The sequence below is a fragment of the Lagopus leucura genome, unplaced genomic scaffold (assembly GCF_019238085.1).
Source record: "Lagopus leucura isolate 7727_CA_CO unplaced genomic scaffold, USGS_WTPT01 Super-Scaffold_100002, whole genome shotgun sequence".
NCBI lineage: Eukaryota > Metazoa > Chordata > Aves > Galliformes > Phasianidae > Lagopus > Lagopus leucura.
The window spans coordinates 48,991,263-49,010,449 of NW_024962263.1; the positions used below are offsets into that span (position 1 = coordinate 48,991,263).

Sequence of the window (19,187 nt, forward strand, 5' to 3'; positions counted from 1 at the left end):
AGCCTTACTCTATTAAATTGTATGTTTAAAGAAGATTTAAATAACGTGCTTGAAAATACAGATATTAAAGATGTGCTTCCATTACAAGTAATTTAGATTGCAATTTAAAGCAGGCTATTTTTCTTATTTTAATGCATAAGAGTTTAATTAAAAAGTTAAAACAAGGCAATAAGTTCTGAAATTCCATAGCTATATAAGCATAGTCATCGCTCTTTGGTTATTTTTTCTGGTGGGATTTTTGTGTTGCTATTTGTTTTTAAACAAACACAATGTACAATTCAAGAATACTCAGTGTTACCTCTACCATTTGACAAGGGATTGATGCTCAACAACAGAAAGGACTCTATACCTTGCTCTAATTTCATAGAATCAAACAATCATCAAGGTTGGAAAAGACCTCTAAGATCATCCAATCCAATCACCCATGTACCACCACTATTTTCCACACTGATCCACATACCTCAGCACAACATCTAAACGCTTCTTGAACACCTCTGGGGACAGCAATCCAACCACTTTCCTAGTCAGCTCATTCTAATGCATCACCACTCCTTCTGAGAAGAAATTGTTACTAACATCCAATCTGAATCTCCCATGGTGCAACTTAAGTCCATTCCCTCTCATCCTACTGCTAGTTAACACAGAAGAGGCCAATCCCCCACCTCACCACAACCTCCTTTCAGGTCGTTGTCGAGAGCGATAAGGTTTCCTGAGCCTCCTCTTCTCCAGACTCAATCACATCTCCCTCAGCTGCTCCCCATAAGATCCTCATAAGACTTGTGCTCCGAACTCCTCACCAGCTTTGTTACCCTTCTCTGGACACTCTCCAGAACCTCAGCGACTTTTTTGTAGTGAAGGGGACAAAACTGAACACAGGACTCAAGGTGCAGCCTCACCAGAGAAACGATCACTACAGAGAAACAGTCACTTCCCTGCTCCTTCACAGTCGTGTGCCTTACCAGTAATATCTAGGAAATCCTCCTCCAGGTGAACACTGTAACTGAAGCACAGAAGGGAGCCTTTTTGTGAAGCTTACACGGCACATTCTTCCCATTATTCTACCAGCCAGTCTAGTTGCATTTGAACAGCCTTCACTTGCTCACAGAATAAAGGTTTTATTTTTCAGTAAGCACCAACTATGATGACTTGTGACTGACAGCCTGAACAACAAATTAGATAGGTCTTCAATATTAATACAAACTTTGAATTTATTTTTTTTTAATTGAGAAAAGGTACTGCATATTGCCTCCCTCGCCTTGCCCTCGTGCTGCTCAGTTTGTTTCTTTTTATTTGGTTTCACTAAACTTGCCCCCTTCTTTTTCTCTGGCACACTGCACACTTGTTCACTTTCACTTACCTTGCCTGACTGACAGCAATCACCTTCTACCTTCTCTTTTGCAATTGCTGCTACATGATTTTAACTGCTTTACAGGAGAATTAGGAATACAGAAAGGAAAGTGAGGAAAAGACTGTAAATGAATTGTTTAGCTGCAATACTGTGAATGCCATTTATTCATATCCACGATGGACCCAAGTACTAGTGTTCCCTCCAGACGGAAGTGATGGAAGAAGGAGGAAGTGATGCAAAGCATAAAAACCATCAAATGCATGGACTGATGTTCCCTCCAGTCTCAAACTATGCCTTGAAAAGTTGCATGCTTTCTAAGTCTCATTCAGGGCTTATTGAAGATATTACAAAACCTATGAGGTTGAAACAGCTTGTACTACTGCGCTTTGCCAAGCTGAGTAGTCAAGACTACTTAGTACACATAGAAAAAGTTCATGTCTAGATACACAAAGCATCTCCTAAATGCATGTTGAAAACACTGCTAGTTTTATCCGGGCTGCCTGACATAATACTCTAGCTCCTATAACCTACTGCCACATCAGTACAGTAGTTTACCCTAATCCTATAAACACTGAGAAACATGAAGGGTCTGCCTAAGCACTATTTCTTCAAACTAAGCTACATAATCATAGAATGGCCTGGGTTGAAAAGGACCACAATGATCATCTAGTTTCAAACCCTCTGCTATGTGCAGGGTCTCCAACCACCAGACCAGGCTGCCCAGAGCCACATCCAGCCTGCCCTTGAATGCCTCCAGGGATGGGGCATCCACAGCCTCCTTGGGCAACCTGTTCCAGTGCATGGAATAATATAAGATAATACATCTTATAACAGGGTTTTTTGCTTGCTTGTTTCTCCAGAATCTAGATATACACTAATAGAAACAGTGAGCAGTATTTCACTCAAAGTTAGGATCACTGACAAGTGATAGACCAGGCAAGCTCAGCCTGATAGCTTCTGTAGTGAAGCCTGCAGTAAGCCTTCTGTTTAACAACAGTAGAACTTCCAAATCACAAGGAGATAACATTTTGTTGTGTTTTCTTCAGAGTCTGAAAATCAGTTAAATTCTGACTGACATCACAGAACTCTTGTGGAAGCATCCTCTGAATAATGCTACTTCTTCAAAATACTTCAGTGGCGGAAGCGCTGAAAACACATCACCTGTGATCTAAAACACTGCGACCTGCAGCTGCTGAGCACTAATGGGCATGATGATTTCTTTTCTAAAAGGAGTGCCTCAACTCATGGCATAGTGCAAGACTGCAATGCCCAGAAACATTTTGAAAGGGTATCCTTCAAATCTGCCCAATAGCAGAACAGCACTCAGTCTCAGAAGCAATACCTCTGTTGTTATATAACATCCACCTATTCCACTGAAGAGTCAGCATAAGCCAGAGTCATTAAGTAAGACTACAGAAGGTCACATACTGTGATCAGATTCAAAGACTTCTCAGGAAGTTTTAAATCCAGGAGACAGTCAAATAGTAGTACTGGATAAGAGTTGAAAAAAGCATCTAAAAAACGTTTATGAAACAGTCAATCTACCTCCAGAAGTCATTGTCATCCTATGGTGGAATCTTCTTCAGCAGCAAGATACAGTAGATAGCCTGAAGTTTAGGTGCCATTAGGTACTTCAGATTTCCTTGTACTCAGGTAATCCACCATAAGCCACACCTCCTATCTCTTCACTGGTTTTGCTGCACTTGACTACTTCACACAGCAACTCCCCATCACAAAACTGACATTCCCCACGCAGAACTGAGGTTTGCTTCCAGAAACTCTAAGAACTCAAAGGGCAAATACAGCAACCTCTGTGATTCGCCATGTACACCAATGCTACAATGACAACAGGAAAAGAACTTCACCTGAGCAAACAAGACGAGGATAAAGTAGTACACAATGGAATTCTTATACAAAAGAAAAAATCAGCACCTGTAAATTGCTACAGCTGTATAAAAGGGAAGTAACAAAAATCCAAGGCAACACTCCATACAGTGAATATGACGTATGTTTTATTCTATTTACAGTACATTTGTTATAAATATAATACATTTCTTGAAAATCTTGAGTAGGTTTAATTTTTAAAACAGATCAATTGTTATAGTTACATAATAAAGCAGTGACAATTTAAATGACAATCTCATGGTTGTGAAATAGTGCATTCTGTGTTGAGATGAGTGAGAAAAATACTGAAACTAGTTGAAAAAATTATTTTTGAAACTTATTTTTGAAACACCCTCGGTGGGACTTGTGAACCTCAAATGGTCACCAGTTTTCATAGACTTGAAAACTCAAAACAAATTTTTAAACCAAAGAATTGAGAAACAGTTTGGAGACACCCTATTAACTCACAGTAAGGTTGGGATTTATTATGACTAATGGCTTTTGACAGGAAAAAGCCAGTGAGGGTTTCTTCCTGAACCATATCCTAATACAGCCACAAATATTAAACACGCCATGCTGGAAGTTGTAACAGCAGCCAAGCTGCATTTTTGACAGGGCATAGGACATAGAACTATGTTCAGATCTGGAGCTGAAGATTACTTTGTGTTATGAATATCTTAATTACCAGAGAAGAAATACATTATACAAAAGGATAAACGTATTTTCAGTCCAACGTGCGTTGCATTGAGAAACAAATTGACAAGTCTGAGTATTTTGCTATTTTCTTTTCTACACGATCTCTAGTAACAAGTTAGATGTTCGAGGTGCTATTTCAAAAAACTGCAGCAAAATGTCAACCAGCAATATAAGAAAAGAATCCGATTTATTTTGTCTTTTAGTATGATTTTTCAGGAAGTGGTCAAACATTATTGATAATAATCAGTGCAGGCATAGAGTTCTGCTGACTTGTTTCAAACAAGGTAACTTGGTCCACTAGCTTGGCAAATACTCTGGGGGTTCCAAGATTATAGACACCCGTATGAACGAAGCAAGCTTTCAGCTGCAAGCTATAGACCTCCTGGCTTTTCAGTTGAAGCTTATACTGTGTTTGCCCAAGCCACGTAAAGGATCCATGGATTTCTAGCGCCTCTGGGCTGAAAAAGAAGATGAACATTACTTGTCTGCATTTGAAACATATTAACAGATTATACAAGCCCTTTATTTAACATTTATCCAAAATTTCAGAAGGTACTTTGTGTCCATCATCAGTTCTTTACAGAAATTTGTTTACATTCTCTCAAAATTTCTTCTCAAAAGTCAGGAATTACAAAACTAAGTTACTACTCCCGCCACCTTCAGATGCAAGAGTGCCAACTGTCAGCCTTCTTTGGAATCCCGGAAGTTACTGAGTCTTTTTGATTGACTGCCTACAATAATTTCCCTTAAAACTTGAAAGACTTCCTAGAACTAAGAAGAAAAAAATGTTTGTAATCAACATAAATACATTACCTTGTTGTTTTATGCCGCAAATCAATCATCACATCTACAACAGCCTGGGAACAATTGGAAAGTAGGAGAGTAACAGGGACCAGACAGAGGCTGCAAAGAGAAGTAGTTGCACATCAAACAGTGCATATGTTTAGTGTTAATTAAAGCCCTTATCCTCAATAGAGCTCATAGGTATGTTTGTCCACAATTAGTATGATTGTTTTTATAAATAATCCTGCAGAAAGAGCAATCCAAGATATTTACAGACAGCGGTACAAACTATTGCAGCTGAAATAGTTATTTATGCAACAAGTGATTTGTTTCACTGGAAGCCCTTGCCATTGCTGAACAGTTAAACATTCTAAACTTGATCTAAAAGAGAAGAGCTACTAGAAAAAAAATGAGATTTGTTTCTGGTCTTGTTTCTGGAATGATACACGCTTCATAAGTGTCATTAAAATATGCCACCTTATGAAGTGTTGAAAATGTTAAGATTTTGTAAATAAAAAAATACCTCTGGTGGCATCTTATACAGCCAGAAACTGAAGTAAATGCTAGTATAAACACAGCAGACCTCTCAGAAAAACACAACTCAAATCTAAATAGCTATAACTGTAAATACTTTTTGTGTCTGGAAACAAACTTGAGGAGTTCGTGCACACCATTTTATTTTTGGAAGAGCCCAAGATTTTACAGGCTGCAGCTGATTCACACTAGCATTTTAAACAGATTAATTTTGAGATTATTCCAAGAGACAAGACACAAGTGACCTAAACTGTTACCATTTCCATTTCTAAATGAAGTTCCAGCCATAGTTCAAGTTATCAAGTCTGGTACTGTAGACATAACAGTTCTTAACATAAAACTTAGAATTACCTGCTAGTGTTCAAGTAGTTACACTGCTTCTTCCTTTGACACTCCTCAAAAATACACACAAACTCAGAACATTTATTTTGCTGTTTGAGAACAGTTGTAGTTAAAACTAGAACTGCAAACTGTAATACCACAACCTGTTTTTCTACATTGAACTTTCAGTTCACCTATCCCTTCCTGAAGCAGCACATTTAGGAACTCAGCAAGCTTTCCCTCCTGCATATCAGAGTTGTAGGGGTTAGAAGGTACCCTCTGGGGATCATCTAGTATAACTTTACTGTTAACTCAGGCTCCCTATAATAGAATCCCTAGGAAAGCATCCAGGCAAGTAGTGAACACCTGAAGGAGATTCCACGAACTCTCTAGGCAGCTTCTTCCAGTGCCCTGTCACATTCTAAGTAAAGTAGTTCTTCCTCACACACCTTCAGAAACTTCCCGTGCTCCACTTTCGTGCCCACTGTTCTGTTGCTGTGCACCACAGAAAAGAGTCTGTCCCCACCTACTTGATACCTGTCCTTTAGATATTTACAAGAACTGATAGGAGTCCCCCCCCCTCAGTCATCTCCAGCTGAACAGCCCCAGGTCTCTCAGCCTCTCCTCATAAGGGAGGTGGTCCATGCCTCTCATTATCTTTGCAGCCCTCCACTGAACTCTCCCCTGCCTTCCTTGAACAGAGGCACTCATACTGTTTTATCTTCACATTATGATCTATGTTCATCTCCAAGTAAGATTTATATCAAATTAATAATATTCTCAAAGATTACAAAAAACCCATCCTGCTAACCTCTTTTGGTGGAAAGAGTGATTGAAGGACTCTGGGTAATGAAGACTTGTCTTGATAAGATTGGAAAGCTGCTCTGGTGTTGGTCTTGCAGGTACTGGTGCACTTTCAGGTCGAAAAAACTTTAGGAGTGCTGTTTCTGGTAATTCCTGGAATAAATTCAGAATGACACTTAAAGCATTGAAACAAGGCATTATGAAAACACAAAAAGTCCAGTCTCAGAATTCACAAGTTTTTAATTATGAACTGTAACTCCAGGAATATAAGCCCATGACATCATAGTAACTTTTTTCCAACACATTCTGTATTTAAGCATGCTAAATGAAAAGCGATACAACTTCTGCTACCTTCTCTTTTGAGAGGTTTCACAGGTGCACGTGAACATCTGTGCAAGTTTCACACAAGTATTCTGCTAGAGTTGTGGTGATTTGCTGGGATTTGGTTATTTTCTTTTTAAGAAACAGGGATAGCATTCAGACAGTTCCCTAGTTCAAAAGCTGTAACTTGAAGAGCCTATCACCTACACTGGGAAGTTAAAAGGAAAGCCAGTAGCCAAGTTTTCCAGACAGATCCACAAGAAAAAAACAAAAAACGAAGTTTATGACAACATGCTAACAATGACAGAAGGATTTTAAAAGGCAGACTACCTTACAAATTAGATTTGCAAGAATGTGCTATACAAGTTGCCTTTCCTCATCCCCAGCTGAAAGCCCAAGTAAAGCACGGACACTACTTTGACTCTGCTTGTAAGATTGGGATCCAACCTCTGAAGCAGAAGAAATCAGATGACAGAAAGATGCAACACCAAATGAGTTAATCAGGCTGCATTTGGTCCAGCATTACATCACTACTCTGTTGAACAACGTTCAACATAATCTATTTTTCAAGCAGGATTTACTGAGAAAAAGGCCTTATGAACCTATTCTGTAAAAAAGAGTCCACCTTTAGAAAAAAAAATTGCAGCAAACAATGCCATTATTAAAGAGAGTGAAGGAAGACTTAGACACACCAATAAGTCAGTACACTGCACAAAGTAATATTTTTCAATTAACACTGCTGAGTTGTACCTTGTAAGTTGACAGACAACAAAACATGACTCAAACATACACACTGGGCTCAATGAAATCAGTAAACAATCTGTAAAACCTTTGCTGAAATACTCAGGAAACTAAACCAATCAGGTTTCCAATCACCCCTGCAATCCTTTACTACTGAAAAGAAGATTAGTTTGAAAATGAATGAAATGAGTTTGAAATGCATGAAATACACTTCTCTCCCATCATATAACTTCAATGTTTTAATGAATTGGGTATTTCCTCCCTACCTAATGGGTACCTAATTTGATGGAAATTAACAGAAGGATAAACACTAGCTTCTAGAGTTCACATTACTTTTTTGTTTTGTTTTTTAATCTCAAACTCCCACTTCAACCACATGCCAACATCCTACACACTGTAACGTGCCCTAGAGTGAATTACCTGTTCCAAGTCCTCCCAATCAGAACTCCCGAGTATTTTTTTTAAACCCTACAAGAGACAAATATGAAGGTTTATCTCTACAAATATACAAAGACATCATGAAACACAACAGGAACATTCACTGGTGAAAGTGCAAAATGCTGTTAATATTTCAAAGCCTTTAGTTCCAATACTCCTACTCTGCTGAAAGGCTGGAAGGCAGCAAGATTAACAATTTACCATAACAGGGCTGAATTTTAATTCCAGTCACCCTCTAGATGTCAGATTCAACTAACAATGTCTGTTCCTGCAATTTGAGCTGCTCATTGTCTAGTTTTTGTTATTTGTTTATTTATTTTTAATCTGGAACAAAGACTACAACAAGACATTTAGCACATGTTTCTCTCACCTAATGCTGTTGGAGAGAATTAAGCACTTCCAAATGTTAACCAAGATCTGCATACAGATCAGATAGCTACTTAGAGACATCTAATAAAATGCCAAGTTTAAAGATGCATTAAATTCCTTCCCTACTTTGGAGCTTCACAAATTGAATCAAGGCTGCAAAAAAGATGCCCATATCCACCTGGGACCTATACCTTCCCCTCAAAAATGCATGAAGTAAAAACCTCAAGACATTCAGCTATTTACACTTAGAAGTAAAGTAAAACTAAACTAAAAATTAAACAGGCGGCTTTTTGTTGCTCAGCTCCTAGAACTCCAATTCAAATGAAGTTCCGCCTTTAAAAATACAAAAAAAAACAAAAGTTGAGACCTAAAGCCAGCCTCTTAACCTACTCCAGTTTCTTAGGTTCATGGAGGCTTTGCAAGGAGACAGCAAGCACCACATATTCCATACAAGAAGGCCATAACAGTGTTCAAGGTGTTCCCCTTTAAAAATGGGTTAGATGTAATTGGAAAATCTCATCCATACATAATGGTAGTGGCACAGACAAGATTGACCAGAATGTCAAGGCATTCAAGTTTGTGGGTTTCTTAATTGGAAGCATGAAATGGACAGTACCAGCAGAACCACAACGTTCCCAAAGTAGTCTCCCAATGGCTACAAATGGTACAATTTGTGCTAGTAAAGCTGTTTTTAGAAAGCTTTTTGTTGCCCAAAGCCACAATCTACAAAGGCCATAATTCAAAGATATGCACCTAAAATAAAACAAGATTACTGTTTCAAGTAGAAGGATTTCCCCACCTTCATATATTCAGTAGTTGCAAAAAAAAAAAAAAAAAAAAAAAGACCATAAGTGTTAGAGGTTTTTCGCTACTCTGAAATAAAATTGTGTATTATCATTATTTATACTTCTGAAATCGTGTATTTTTCACATCAGTTTTAGATTTTTCCTGCAACTAGAATACTGAGGTTGGAAGAGTCAAAACCTACACATTAATCAATGCATCTTTTGAATTATATGACAGATTTAATAGGCAACAAAATATATACAGATATACCCATAATATATAGCTCAACCTCAGAGGACACTTTCAACATGAGAATTTCATCCTTTCCAATAGATGCATCAAAATGGTATATTCACATATAATCATTTTGAAGAGTTTAAGGAATATCAGACAGCCTAAAATTTTCGATTTCAAGAACAATCCTCGCAATAATTAGGTTAATGTGCTTTTAAACATGATCAGAACAAAAAATTAAATAATGTTTTCAAATATAGAAATTTAAAAAAAAAAAAATCAAACTCATCCACTTAAACAGATAAAAACCCTGCAGTTTTAAAAAACATATCTGTATCCAATGACAGAAATATCAGTAAGCTCCAAAGGCATAGTTGTCATTACTATTATCAGAAGGAAAGAGGCTTAACATTTATAATTATATACTGAACATCCAGTTCAATATAATTACATACTGAATTCCTAGTTGACAAGCTAGAGTGAAGAGAAGCTAACCAGAGGGACCTGGACAGGCTTGAGAGGCGAGCCCACGCCAATCTCATCAAGTTCAACAAAGTCAAGTGCAAGGTCAGGGAAATCCCAAGCACAGACACAGGTTGGCTTGAGAGCAGTCCTAAGGTGAAGGATTTAGAGGCGTCAGTTGATGAAAGATTCAACGTGAGCCAGCAGTACGCACTTGCAGTCCAGAAGGCCAATTGTATCCTGGGTTGCATCAAGAGAAGTGTGACCAGCAGGAAGGCAGTTGAGGAAGGTGATTCTGCCCTTATACTCTTCTCTCATGAGACCCCATCTGGAGTACTGCATCTAGTTCTAGAGCCCCCAACAAAAGAAGGACATGGAGCTGTTGAAGTAGGTCCAGAAGAGGGCCACAAAGTGATCAAAACGCTGGAGCACCTCTCCTATGAGGTCAGGGTGAGCTGGGGCTCATCAGTCTGGAGAAAAGAAAGCCCTGAGGGGACTTCATAGTGACCTTCCAGTAACTGAAGGGGCCTACAGGAAAGCTAGGGAGGGACTTTTTTTTCAGGGCAGGTAGCAATAGGACAAGGGAAAATGGTTTTAAACTGGAAAAGGGAAGATTTAGACTAAGTAGCAGGAAGAAATTCTTCACTGTGGGGGTGTGAGACATTGGAACAGGTTGCGCAGAGAGGTTGTGGATGCCCTCTCCCTGGAAGCACTCAAGGCCAGGCTGGATGGGGCTCTGAGCAACCTGGTCTAGAGGGAGGCGTCTCTGCCTATAGCAGGGGTGCTTGAACTAGATGATCTTAAATGCTCCTTTCAACCTCAATCATTCTATGATTCCTATGGGAACAAAACACATGCATTTGAGCTTCCAGATAAAGCGCTCACAGAATTTCACTTTACTTTTACCATTTTTAATGCAGGTACATACAGAAATTTTAGCCGGAAGCATTTTAAACCTTTCCTCAATTCTGCTATCTTGTGTTTTACAGAAACCAGACAGGCTTTTTTTTTTTTGTTTGTTTGTTTTTTTTGTTTTTTAAATCAAGTACTCTGGCAAGTTGTGCTGTTATGGAAAACAAATAACCACATCATGCTTCCTATTCCATGTCTGTGGTTGTATGCATTAATGTGTTCCACAAAAACCAAACAGAAGTTACCTGTCCTTGCATCTCAGTCAGACTTAACATCATAGCTTAGAAACCTTAAGATGATCATGCATTGGCACACCAATTACCAGTCTGCCAGCAACAGTCTGAAGAACTTGAGAAACTGTCAAAAAAAAACAAACAAATCTAGTGCTTCTCTACTACAGATGTTTACTAAAGCTTTGTTTTTCTGACAAGTCCTAGAAGTTTGGGCAGATCCAAACCAAACCCCTTAAGGGCAGGCAAAGAATTAGTCACAGAGAGACAACAATTGACAAAGCAGAAGTCATTAAGTACATAGAAATTAACCCTCCCCAAAATAAAGAGCAAGTCATTTGAAGAATCCAGTTAAGACTGGAGTAATTGTTTAGAGGGTTAAAATAAGTAAGATCAAGGGAAATGAGTACTGTCTTATGTTTTCTCCAAATCTACTGTGAGACCGTTCTTGATTGGGAATTGCTGCACTGCCAGAAGCAACAGTTCTGCTGCTGGTTACTAAAGCATGAAGAGAAAGCTTCCTCAAGTAAAGAATAAAAAAAAAAAATATATCAAAGAGCAACAATAACAAAGGAAAGCAACAAGAAACGCACAGAGCGACAACGCCTGCATCCTAGTTGACTCCACTGTTCAGAGCTTGCAGATAGATTTGTTCCGCAGAACTGAGCAGCCCTTTATCAAACTGTATAAAGTAGAAGTAAAAAGCATGCGTCTCCATCTCCCTCTGCTGTCTAATCCTCAGAAAACAGACTACTTCTGTGTCAGCCCAAGACACCCAGGAACAGCCTAGTTTCCAACCTTGCTGGATGACTAGTACAGAACACAGATTTACAAAGATGCTGTTTGACTGTTGGAAGTCTGAAAACATTAAGTTACAAATACAGTTTGAATTTGGGATTTCCCTCATCCCCTTTCACTGCTTGGATAACCTTAATTCAAGAGCTAAGTATTTCAAAGAGAATATGCAAACGTTAACAGATGAAGTATGTTATTTCCTCCGCATAGCCTAATTTAATCCCATTTCAGGGGTTCCTTAAACTCCGTACTTCATTCATTCCACATATTTAACTGCTGCAAAGTTTCAATCATTTATTATACAAGATAATCAAGTGATCAGAAGCAGCCAGCACAGGTCTATAAAAGGCAAGTCCTGCCTGACTAACCTAATCTTCTGTGAAATGCTGACCTGCTTACTGGATGAGGAAAAGATTGTGGATGTTATCTGGATATTAGCACCGCTTTCGGAACCATTGTCCCCAGTTTCTACTCCACAAGAAACTGTCTGCTCACAACTTGGACAAGTATGTAATTTCCTAGGCAAAGTGGCTGGTTGGCCAGGCTCAAAGAGTCAAAGTGCATAGAGCTCAGTTCAACCACTTGCCAGACACACTAGCACTCCCCAAAGCTCAGACCTGGGGCTAGTTTAACATTTTTTATCAACAATCTGGATGATGTGATCAAGAGCACCCTCAGTAAGTTTCCAGGTAGTTAGGACTGATGATCTGCTTTAGGGTAGGAGGGCTTTGCAGAGAGGCATCTAAACTGATGAGTTGTCATGTGACTGGACATTTAACATTGCTAAAATATTGGTATTACTCAACTGTGGGACCCAGCAATTATATTTTATATCTTTCCAACTATACACTTAGAGAGGCTAGAAAGTTGGCCAACAGAAAAGAATTTGTAGGTTCTGGTCAACAGTCAATTGAGTATGAGCCAGCAGTGTGCCCAGGTGAATAAGAAAGCCAATAGCATTTTGACCTTCACCAGAAATAGCCTGGCCAGCAGGCCTAGTAAAGCAATTACCCCCTTGTACACAGCACAAAAGAGATCAAAGTCTGCATACTGCATAGAATTTTGGGCTCCTCACTACAAGGGTGAGGAATTACTCAAATGTGTAGAGAGAAGAGCAAAACTGATGAAAAGACTAGAAAAAAAAAAAAAAGACTTACGAAGAGTGGCTGTAGGAATTGAGATTTTTTAATCTGGAGAAGCAACATCTGAGGTGACACCTCATCACTATCTACAACTACTTGAAAGGAGGATTTAGCAAGGAGAGTGTCAGCCTGTTTTCTCAAGTGAAAAATGACAGTAACCGATCTCAAGTTGTACAAGGGAAGCTTTAGATTAGATGTTAGAAATAATTTCTTAATGGAGAGGGTGGCTAAGCACTGAAACAGGCTGACTAGGGAACAGGTGCACTCTCTTTCCCTGGGGGATATTTAAGTAATGCATGAATAGGGCAACAAGGGACATGGTTTAGTGATGGAACTTGGTAGGACAGGTTTATGATTGAGCTGGTAATCCTGGATATCTTTTTCAACCTAGATGACTGTAAGGTTCTACTTCATCTTCCATCTCAGGAGTTTCTTTTCTCTCCTGTGACAAAACATGCCAATCAAAACAAAGTGAGTGTAAAAGACTTCAGTTCTCAACAGTCCTGACATAATGAGCTATTGAAGTCTAAGTTCAGACTGAGCTTTGGTTACCATGAGGATGTACCAATTAAGCATATACTATAAGAATAAAACAAAACAACACTATCCTCTTTATAAACTAGATTTCAACTGCATGACAGCGCAGAAAGATTTCTGCTTCCAAGGCACAGAGCGATTCCAAATAAGTTCTGAAAATTGGCTCCTTACACTTAAAGCAAATACATTAATCAATGCAGCTTCTATTTGCAGTTGTAACAAGAATATTGTTGAGAATGTGGTCTCCATAATCTGTAGAACAGTAGCATTTAACCATCAAAATGTATTGTGGATACATCCCGATCCTTTTTGTTGCTGGTGGCAGGATTCATTTCACTTACTTTGAAGTAACTAAATTCAATTAAGCTATCTAGATACAGTCAACATAAAAAAGCAAGTCCCCATCCCTACATGTCTAATGTTCATACCATGTTTGTTTTAGGATACAAGTGTCATTCGTTCCTATTGCTTCTCTCCCCAATGACTTGCAAGAACCAGACCTCAATGAGATCAGGAGCAGAAGTTCACAGCATTCTATTTCCTAACTTCAGATATTTAGTGCTATTGATTGTTCTACATACATCTTAAAAGAAGGAAGAGAACACCAGTAAGAGTAGATGTAATTAGACCAATACAGTAAAATAATGTTCAGCATAGCTTGAGTTCATACATGCAAAGGTTTTGGCTTTTGCGAGAGGAAAAAAAATCCTCTTCAGAAATTCAACCTTGATTTTCCTTTTATCCCCAGTGGGAATTAAGAGCAGGCAATTTAGCTCAAACTACATGTCCCATCCCATCTATTCCATAGTACAAAAGGACTAAAATGTTCCTGTAATGCTGGAAGACATAAGGAAACTGGCACCAAAACAACAAAACGCAGCATTATACTGGTTAGCAGAACTCTAGACATATTATTCTGCATATTAATCACAATGCAAAAATTGTCTAACATACATATTTTTACACCAATTTAACTTCCATAGTTATTACTGTTTCACATAACAAGAAATACCCACAAGTTTCTTACAGATGTTAATTTCTCTACATAAGCAAATAGGCTATGAAATAGTACATATGGAACATGAAATAGTCAACTATTAGTTGATATATTCCATTGAAACTTCCAATGCCTTGCTACCTTCCCCCAGTGTTTCTGCTCTTCTGTTTAAGACATTACAATAAAGATCTTCAATTAGAAGCTGTGCATAATAATTTTAATTTTATAACTCTTTAAAATAAATGCATCATTTCACTATCAACTTGACATAATACACTAATAACCTCCTAGACCCAGCCTGAAATAACAGAGAACAGTTAATGAAACAACCAAACAGTGGCACCTTACTCAAGTCTTATATTTTACAAGAAGTGGTTCCATTTTTTTCCATTTACAAGAAGGCACATCAAGTCCATTTGGGGGGAAAAAAAAGCATCTGCTAAGAAAAAAATTCATAGTAGATTACCTGCTTCTGAGGAAATGAAAACGCCTCCTTCCCAACTGTGTTAAGGGCAATATGATGTTGGCCTTCCAAAATAAGCTGTTTGTTATCTTCCACAACATATGCCTACAAAATACAAAGACATTAGCAGACAATTTTTTTTTAAATAATAAGCTTCTTAATACAGAACTACTGACTTTCTCCAGAAGTGGAAGATGAGTTGTTCCAATGCTAGTATGACTCATGTATTTATGTTTATGCTTTTAACTTTGTAAGCACACATAACTCAGGTTCAGACTGTTAATTGCCATACATATTATTTGTATTCTGAATAATTGTGTCCTGTTTTAAGCAAACTGAGTCACACTCTTACAACTCTCTGATAGAAGCAAGCATAACAAAATTCACAATTTTCAGTTTAATTTTTTAAAAACAGAACATTAAGAACTGGATACATTTAGGACATTGGAAAAATCATTTAAGTACAGTTGGTAAACTAACAATATTAAGACTACCTCTGCTTACTTTAGTTCATTAGTTTTATTTTATACAAAACTTAAAGATACAATTTTTCTAAGCATGCTTGAAAGTTCAAGGTGCCATATTTATTATTTTCTACATCTACCTACTTTCATAACCTACTTCCACAAAACTTAAAAAAACATACCTTCCATAGTACAACAATGTTCAAGTCCACTTCACTGCATCTTTGTATCAATCTGACTGCCTCATCAAATGATTGCTTCACAGCCCTTTGAGATGTGTGAGTTTGAGATTGTACATGAGTTCTTCTCAATTCAGAAGATAAGCTTTGAAAAAAGAAGTCTGCACAGGGACTGGCTGAACTTATTATCTGCAAGAAATAAAGAAAAAGGACTCAGAACAGGATGTAAGCAGACATAAGTATATCCTTTAACAGGAATCATAGCCTTTGAGTTCCAAGCAGCTCTTTGCAAACCTAGAGGATTCCACACATTTTGGTTTCTACGTCTGAGATTAGCACTATGCAGAAACACCTCCAAGGAAACACAGTGGAATACAGCTAAAGATATTGGCCTAAAACCACAAAGACTGAACTTAAAAATAAGATCTTTAATTATTTCTACCAGACATGCCACTACGTGATCAAGTATGGTGAAGAGAGTTGGCGTGTCCTCTATAGGCTAACTCATATGCAAATCATTATTGCTATAATACTTTCTTCAGGTTAATTAACTAGAAGCATTTGCTAGAGTTAGGGATGCACATTTAGCTCACAATAACAGAAACTGCAGAGTATATTTCCTACTGTAAGAAGCACAGCCAGAAGTACTGGGTCATCACTTGCGCTAAGCATTTCCAAACACCAAAAGCTTACTAAGGAACTGGTGGTTTTAAGATTGACAGCAATATTACTTGGACAAAACATGGTAAGTAAACTTCAGGTTCCTAATCCCTCCATTTAGAGGGATTAGATTAGAATATACTGTTGCAAAGCTTCTAATTTCAGCAGAATATTCAAACTCAATGAGAAAATTATGCCAAAAGTAGTTAACTTGCTAGAAAGGAGGGACCCCTCTACAACACCCCAGTGAAGAGAACCTTTTCTTAGAAGAAAGTTGACGTCCATTAGGGAAGCTTAACTGGATTTTTTAGTCCTAAACTCAATCTGTATGCTTATAAATTAAATTGTAGTAAGCAGTTTGACTTTTAAAAGGCAGATGTACATGTAGAAAACAAGCAGTCTAGTACTGACATCCACCTAATCACATCCACTGTCTCAGTGTAGATTTCTGAACTGATACCAAATGTTCTATTTTCTCAAGTCTTGGAAAAACATTGAGTACCAAGAGTAATCTGAAGTTTTAACTTACCTTAGTAAAAAGATAATTGAGAGAAATGAAATTCAGATTTCTACCAGATAACTACTACAAAACTGCTCTTAGGAGTTGGAAAAGAAGGAAAAAAGCTAGCATCTCAATGCACTCCTAAAAGACTTCAACTGTTAAGTCAGCAACCAAAAATACCAGACTATCCTATAATCTTCTTTGTACAAGGAGAGCTGTTCGTACTTTTACATTTAAAAAGAGGCTTTCAGTAGGCTAGCTGCACAAGTATGTAGTTCCACCAGTTCACTTGCCTGTTCATTTCCAAAGACGATGTCTGCAAACGTGTAGCTTTCTAAGGGATAAGAAAAGAAAGCACCCTCTCAGCATCATGACAAATCCCAATTTCAACACAAGATTGACTATTTTTTCATAAATGTTAGCATATTCAGAAAAACTTACCTTCGGAGTTTTTGCATTTCACTGCTTTAAAGCACAACTTTGCTTTCTCTCTGCTAGCAAGTTTAGTGTCTGAAAGAAAAAGTAGCAAGTTTTTTTTTTTTTTGCCTCCAACATAATTACATAGAATTCCTTATTAACAAGCCAGCCTTTGAACTTCAGATAAAACAACACACTGATCACACTCAAGTAGCGTATCTACTCAGGCAAATAATCTTCTGCTAACCTATCCTACCTATATGACTAAAGGAGACTGACAGAAACTGAAAGAACTGAAAGATGACAAAAAGTATGCCTAGTTCACCTTCATTATTAATGCAGTAAGACAACACATCTAGATTCATTTTTAAGCAGAAAAAGCATCAGCATACATGTAAAGATACCATTTGTTAGATGCAATTAACAGTTGACTTTTTGTTGCCTTCATTTTGTCTTTTCAAAAAGAAACAATTATATTAGCTAAGGCAGGATACACAATGCTAGCAATTGTGGCATATTTCTAATAACTGAATAGAAAATTTGTCAAATATTCTACTGATGAGTTAAACACAATGATAATTATAAATAAATTAAAATAAAGGAATGCTGTGAAACATTACTCCTGTGCGACAACTTATCAGCCAATCTAGACACGTACTTCTCTATAACAGCTAAATAATTTACCTGTAAATTAAACTCATTTTTTAAAATTAAGGTTTAGCTTAAGGTCACTTCAATATGTTCAAAAGGGACATACAATTTTTACAACTGAGTTATTCTCAAAGTTCAGCTCCTTGGAAAACTAGTTTCCTCATCAGGCAGAAGCTGGACTTACTGTCCTTTTAATTATAGGGATACACACCTTTGTCTTCAGAAACGTTCACAGATTTTTGAAGCTTCCAGTGCTTACTATTACTTGAAACTTGTACTATGTGAAATTCTTTAACACCAGTCTCACTCTAAAAAGGAAACAAAAAAGATGTCAGATAAGATCAATCATAGTTGATCAAGTTCTCCTTTGCAAAGTAAGCATTTGTCACAAAATGGCACAGCTAGAAACTCTATTTAACTCCTCATTTCAAATCACGTGCAATACAACATGCAGGAGAGATAAGGAGGGATTGAGGACCCACTACAATGTGAAACAATCCAAGACATTTAATTCTAGTAAATGAAACTACAGAAAGAAAAAAAATCTCAAAGAAAAACTCCCTCCAAGGTGGCATTTTAGCAACTATAAAAAACCTCCAACAGAGACCATTATCCACAACAGCATTTAGTTTCCAAAGATTACTCCAGCATTCTTGCAAGATCCTAAATCCCAGGAATTTAGGATTTTTATTACATATGAGAAAAAACAACATTTAGGGTTGGTTTTCTTTCAGGGAAAGGAGATGACAATGGAAAATTAAGTTTCACATAGCGCCATCTGCAAATTTGACAAATGCTTTATAGCACATTCCTTCCTCCTCACCTTAGTAGCTGAAGAAAAACCAAAGCATACACACAACACAAAATGTCAGATCAGCTCTGTGATTCTACCACATTTATGTGTCCAGGAGTTCTAATAAGCAATGCACTCAACTACTTTGCTTTACAGTTGAAAAAAATGGGAACAAATTTTAACCAAAAAAGTTGAGTAAGTTTGAAATAGCATGGTGAGACTGAAATAATGTCACCTGCTCTGCTAAGAGCTCAAAGAAAAAGGCTCGAGATCACATTTAGGGGTACAAACAGTTACAGCAGATTCCCACAGTTTTGACACACAGCTTTACTGTTGGAAAGAAAGCACTAACATTAATTGGAACAATTAAGTATGAAAGGCTTACTTAATATTTCCAGTCAAAGTTATAGTACAAAAAAGCTGTAAGTATTGGCTCTACTGGGGATATTAACACATGTGCTGAACTGAAGAACAGTATCACTATTAAAAATAAGAACTTACAGTATTGATATTTTCTACATCCACAAACACCAACATGTTATCCCCTCTGCCTTCTTCATCTTCAAGTGCATTACTTCTGCAGACAGTAGCTCGAATATGCAGAGACCGGCTAGTACAAATAACTGCAGTGTGCCTTAGTACTCTATGACTAGGAAACGGGAAAGAGAGAAGAAAGACATTCTGAAGAACTGGGACTGCTGTCCAGAGCACTTCACCAAGTCCA

General features: G+C 37.7%; 1 protein-coding gene across 4 annotated transcripts in view; it reads right to left on the reverse strand.

Annotated features, from left to right (window-relative positions):
* Window positions 1-3,338: 3,338 nt before the first annotated feature.
* The window catches only part of TRAPPC8 (trafficking protein particle complex subunit 8), a 48,899-nt gene continuing 33,050 nt past the window's right edge, over window positions 3,339-19,187 (reverse strand). For 2 of the 4 annotated variants that reach the window (XM_042869099.1, XM_042869097.1), the window contains 10 exons: window positions 18,965-19,112; window positions 17,882-17,978; window positions 17,044-17,112; window positions 16,896-16,936; window positions 15,444-15,629; window positions 14,801-14,902; window positions 7,853-7,900; window positions 6,378-6,523; window positions 4,742-4,831; window positions 3,339-4,386 (listed from right to left, as the gene is read on the reverse strand). In XM_042869099.1, the coding sequence (XP_042725033.1) occupies window positions 4,152-4,386; window positions 4,742-4,831; window positions 6,378-6,523; window positions 7,853-7,900; window positions 14,801-14,902; window positions 15,444-15,629; window positions 16,896-16,936; window positions 17,044-17,112; window positions 17,882-17,978; window positions 18,965-19,112 (1,162 nt within the window). In that variant the 3' untranslated portion in view covers window positions 3,339-4,151. The remainder of the gene's footprint in view (window positions 4,387-4,741; window positions 4,832-6,377; window positions 6,524-7,852; window positions 7,901-14,800; window positions 14,903-15,443; window positions 15,630-16,895; window positions 16,937-17,043; window positions 17,113-17,881; window positions 17,979-18,964; window positions 19,113-19,187) is intronic. The other 2 variants (XM_042869098.1, XM_042869100.1) reach the window with 1 other exon arrangement.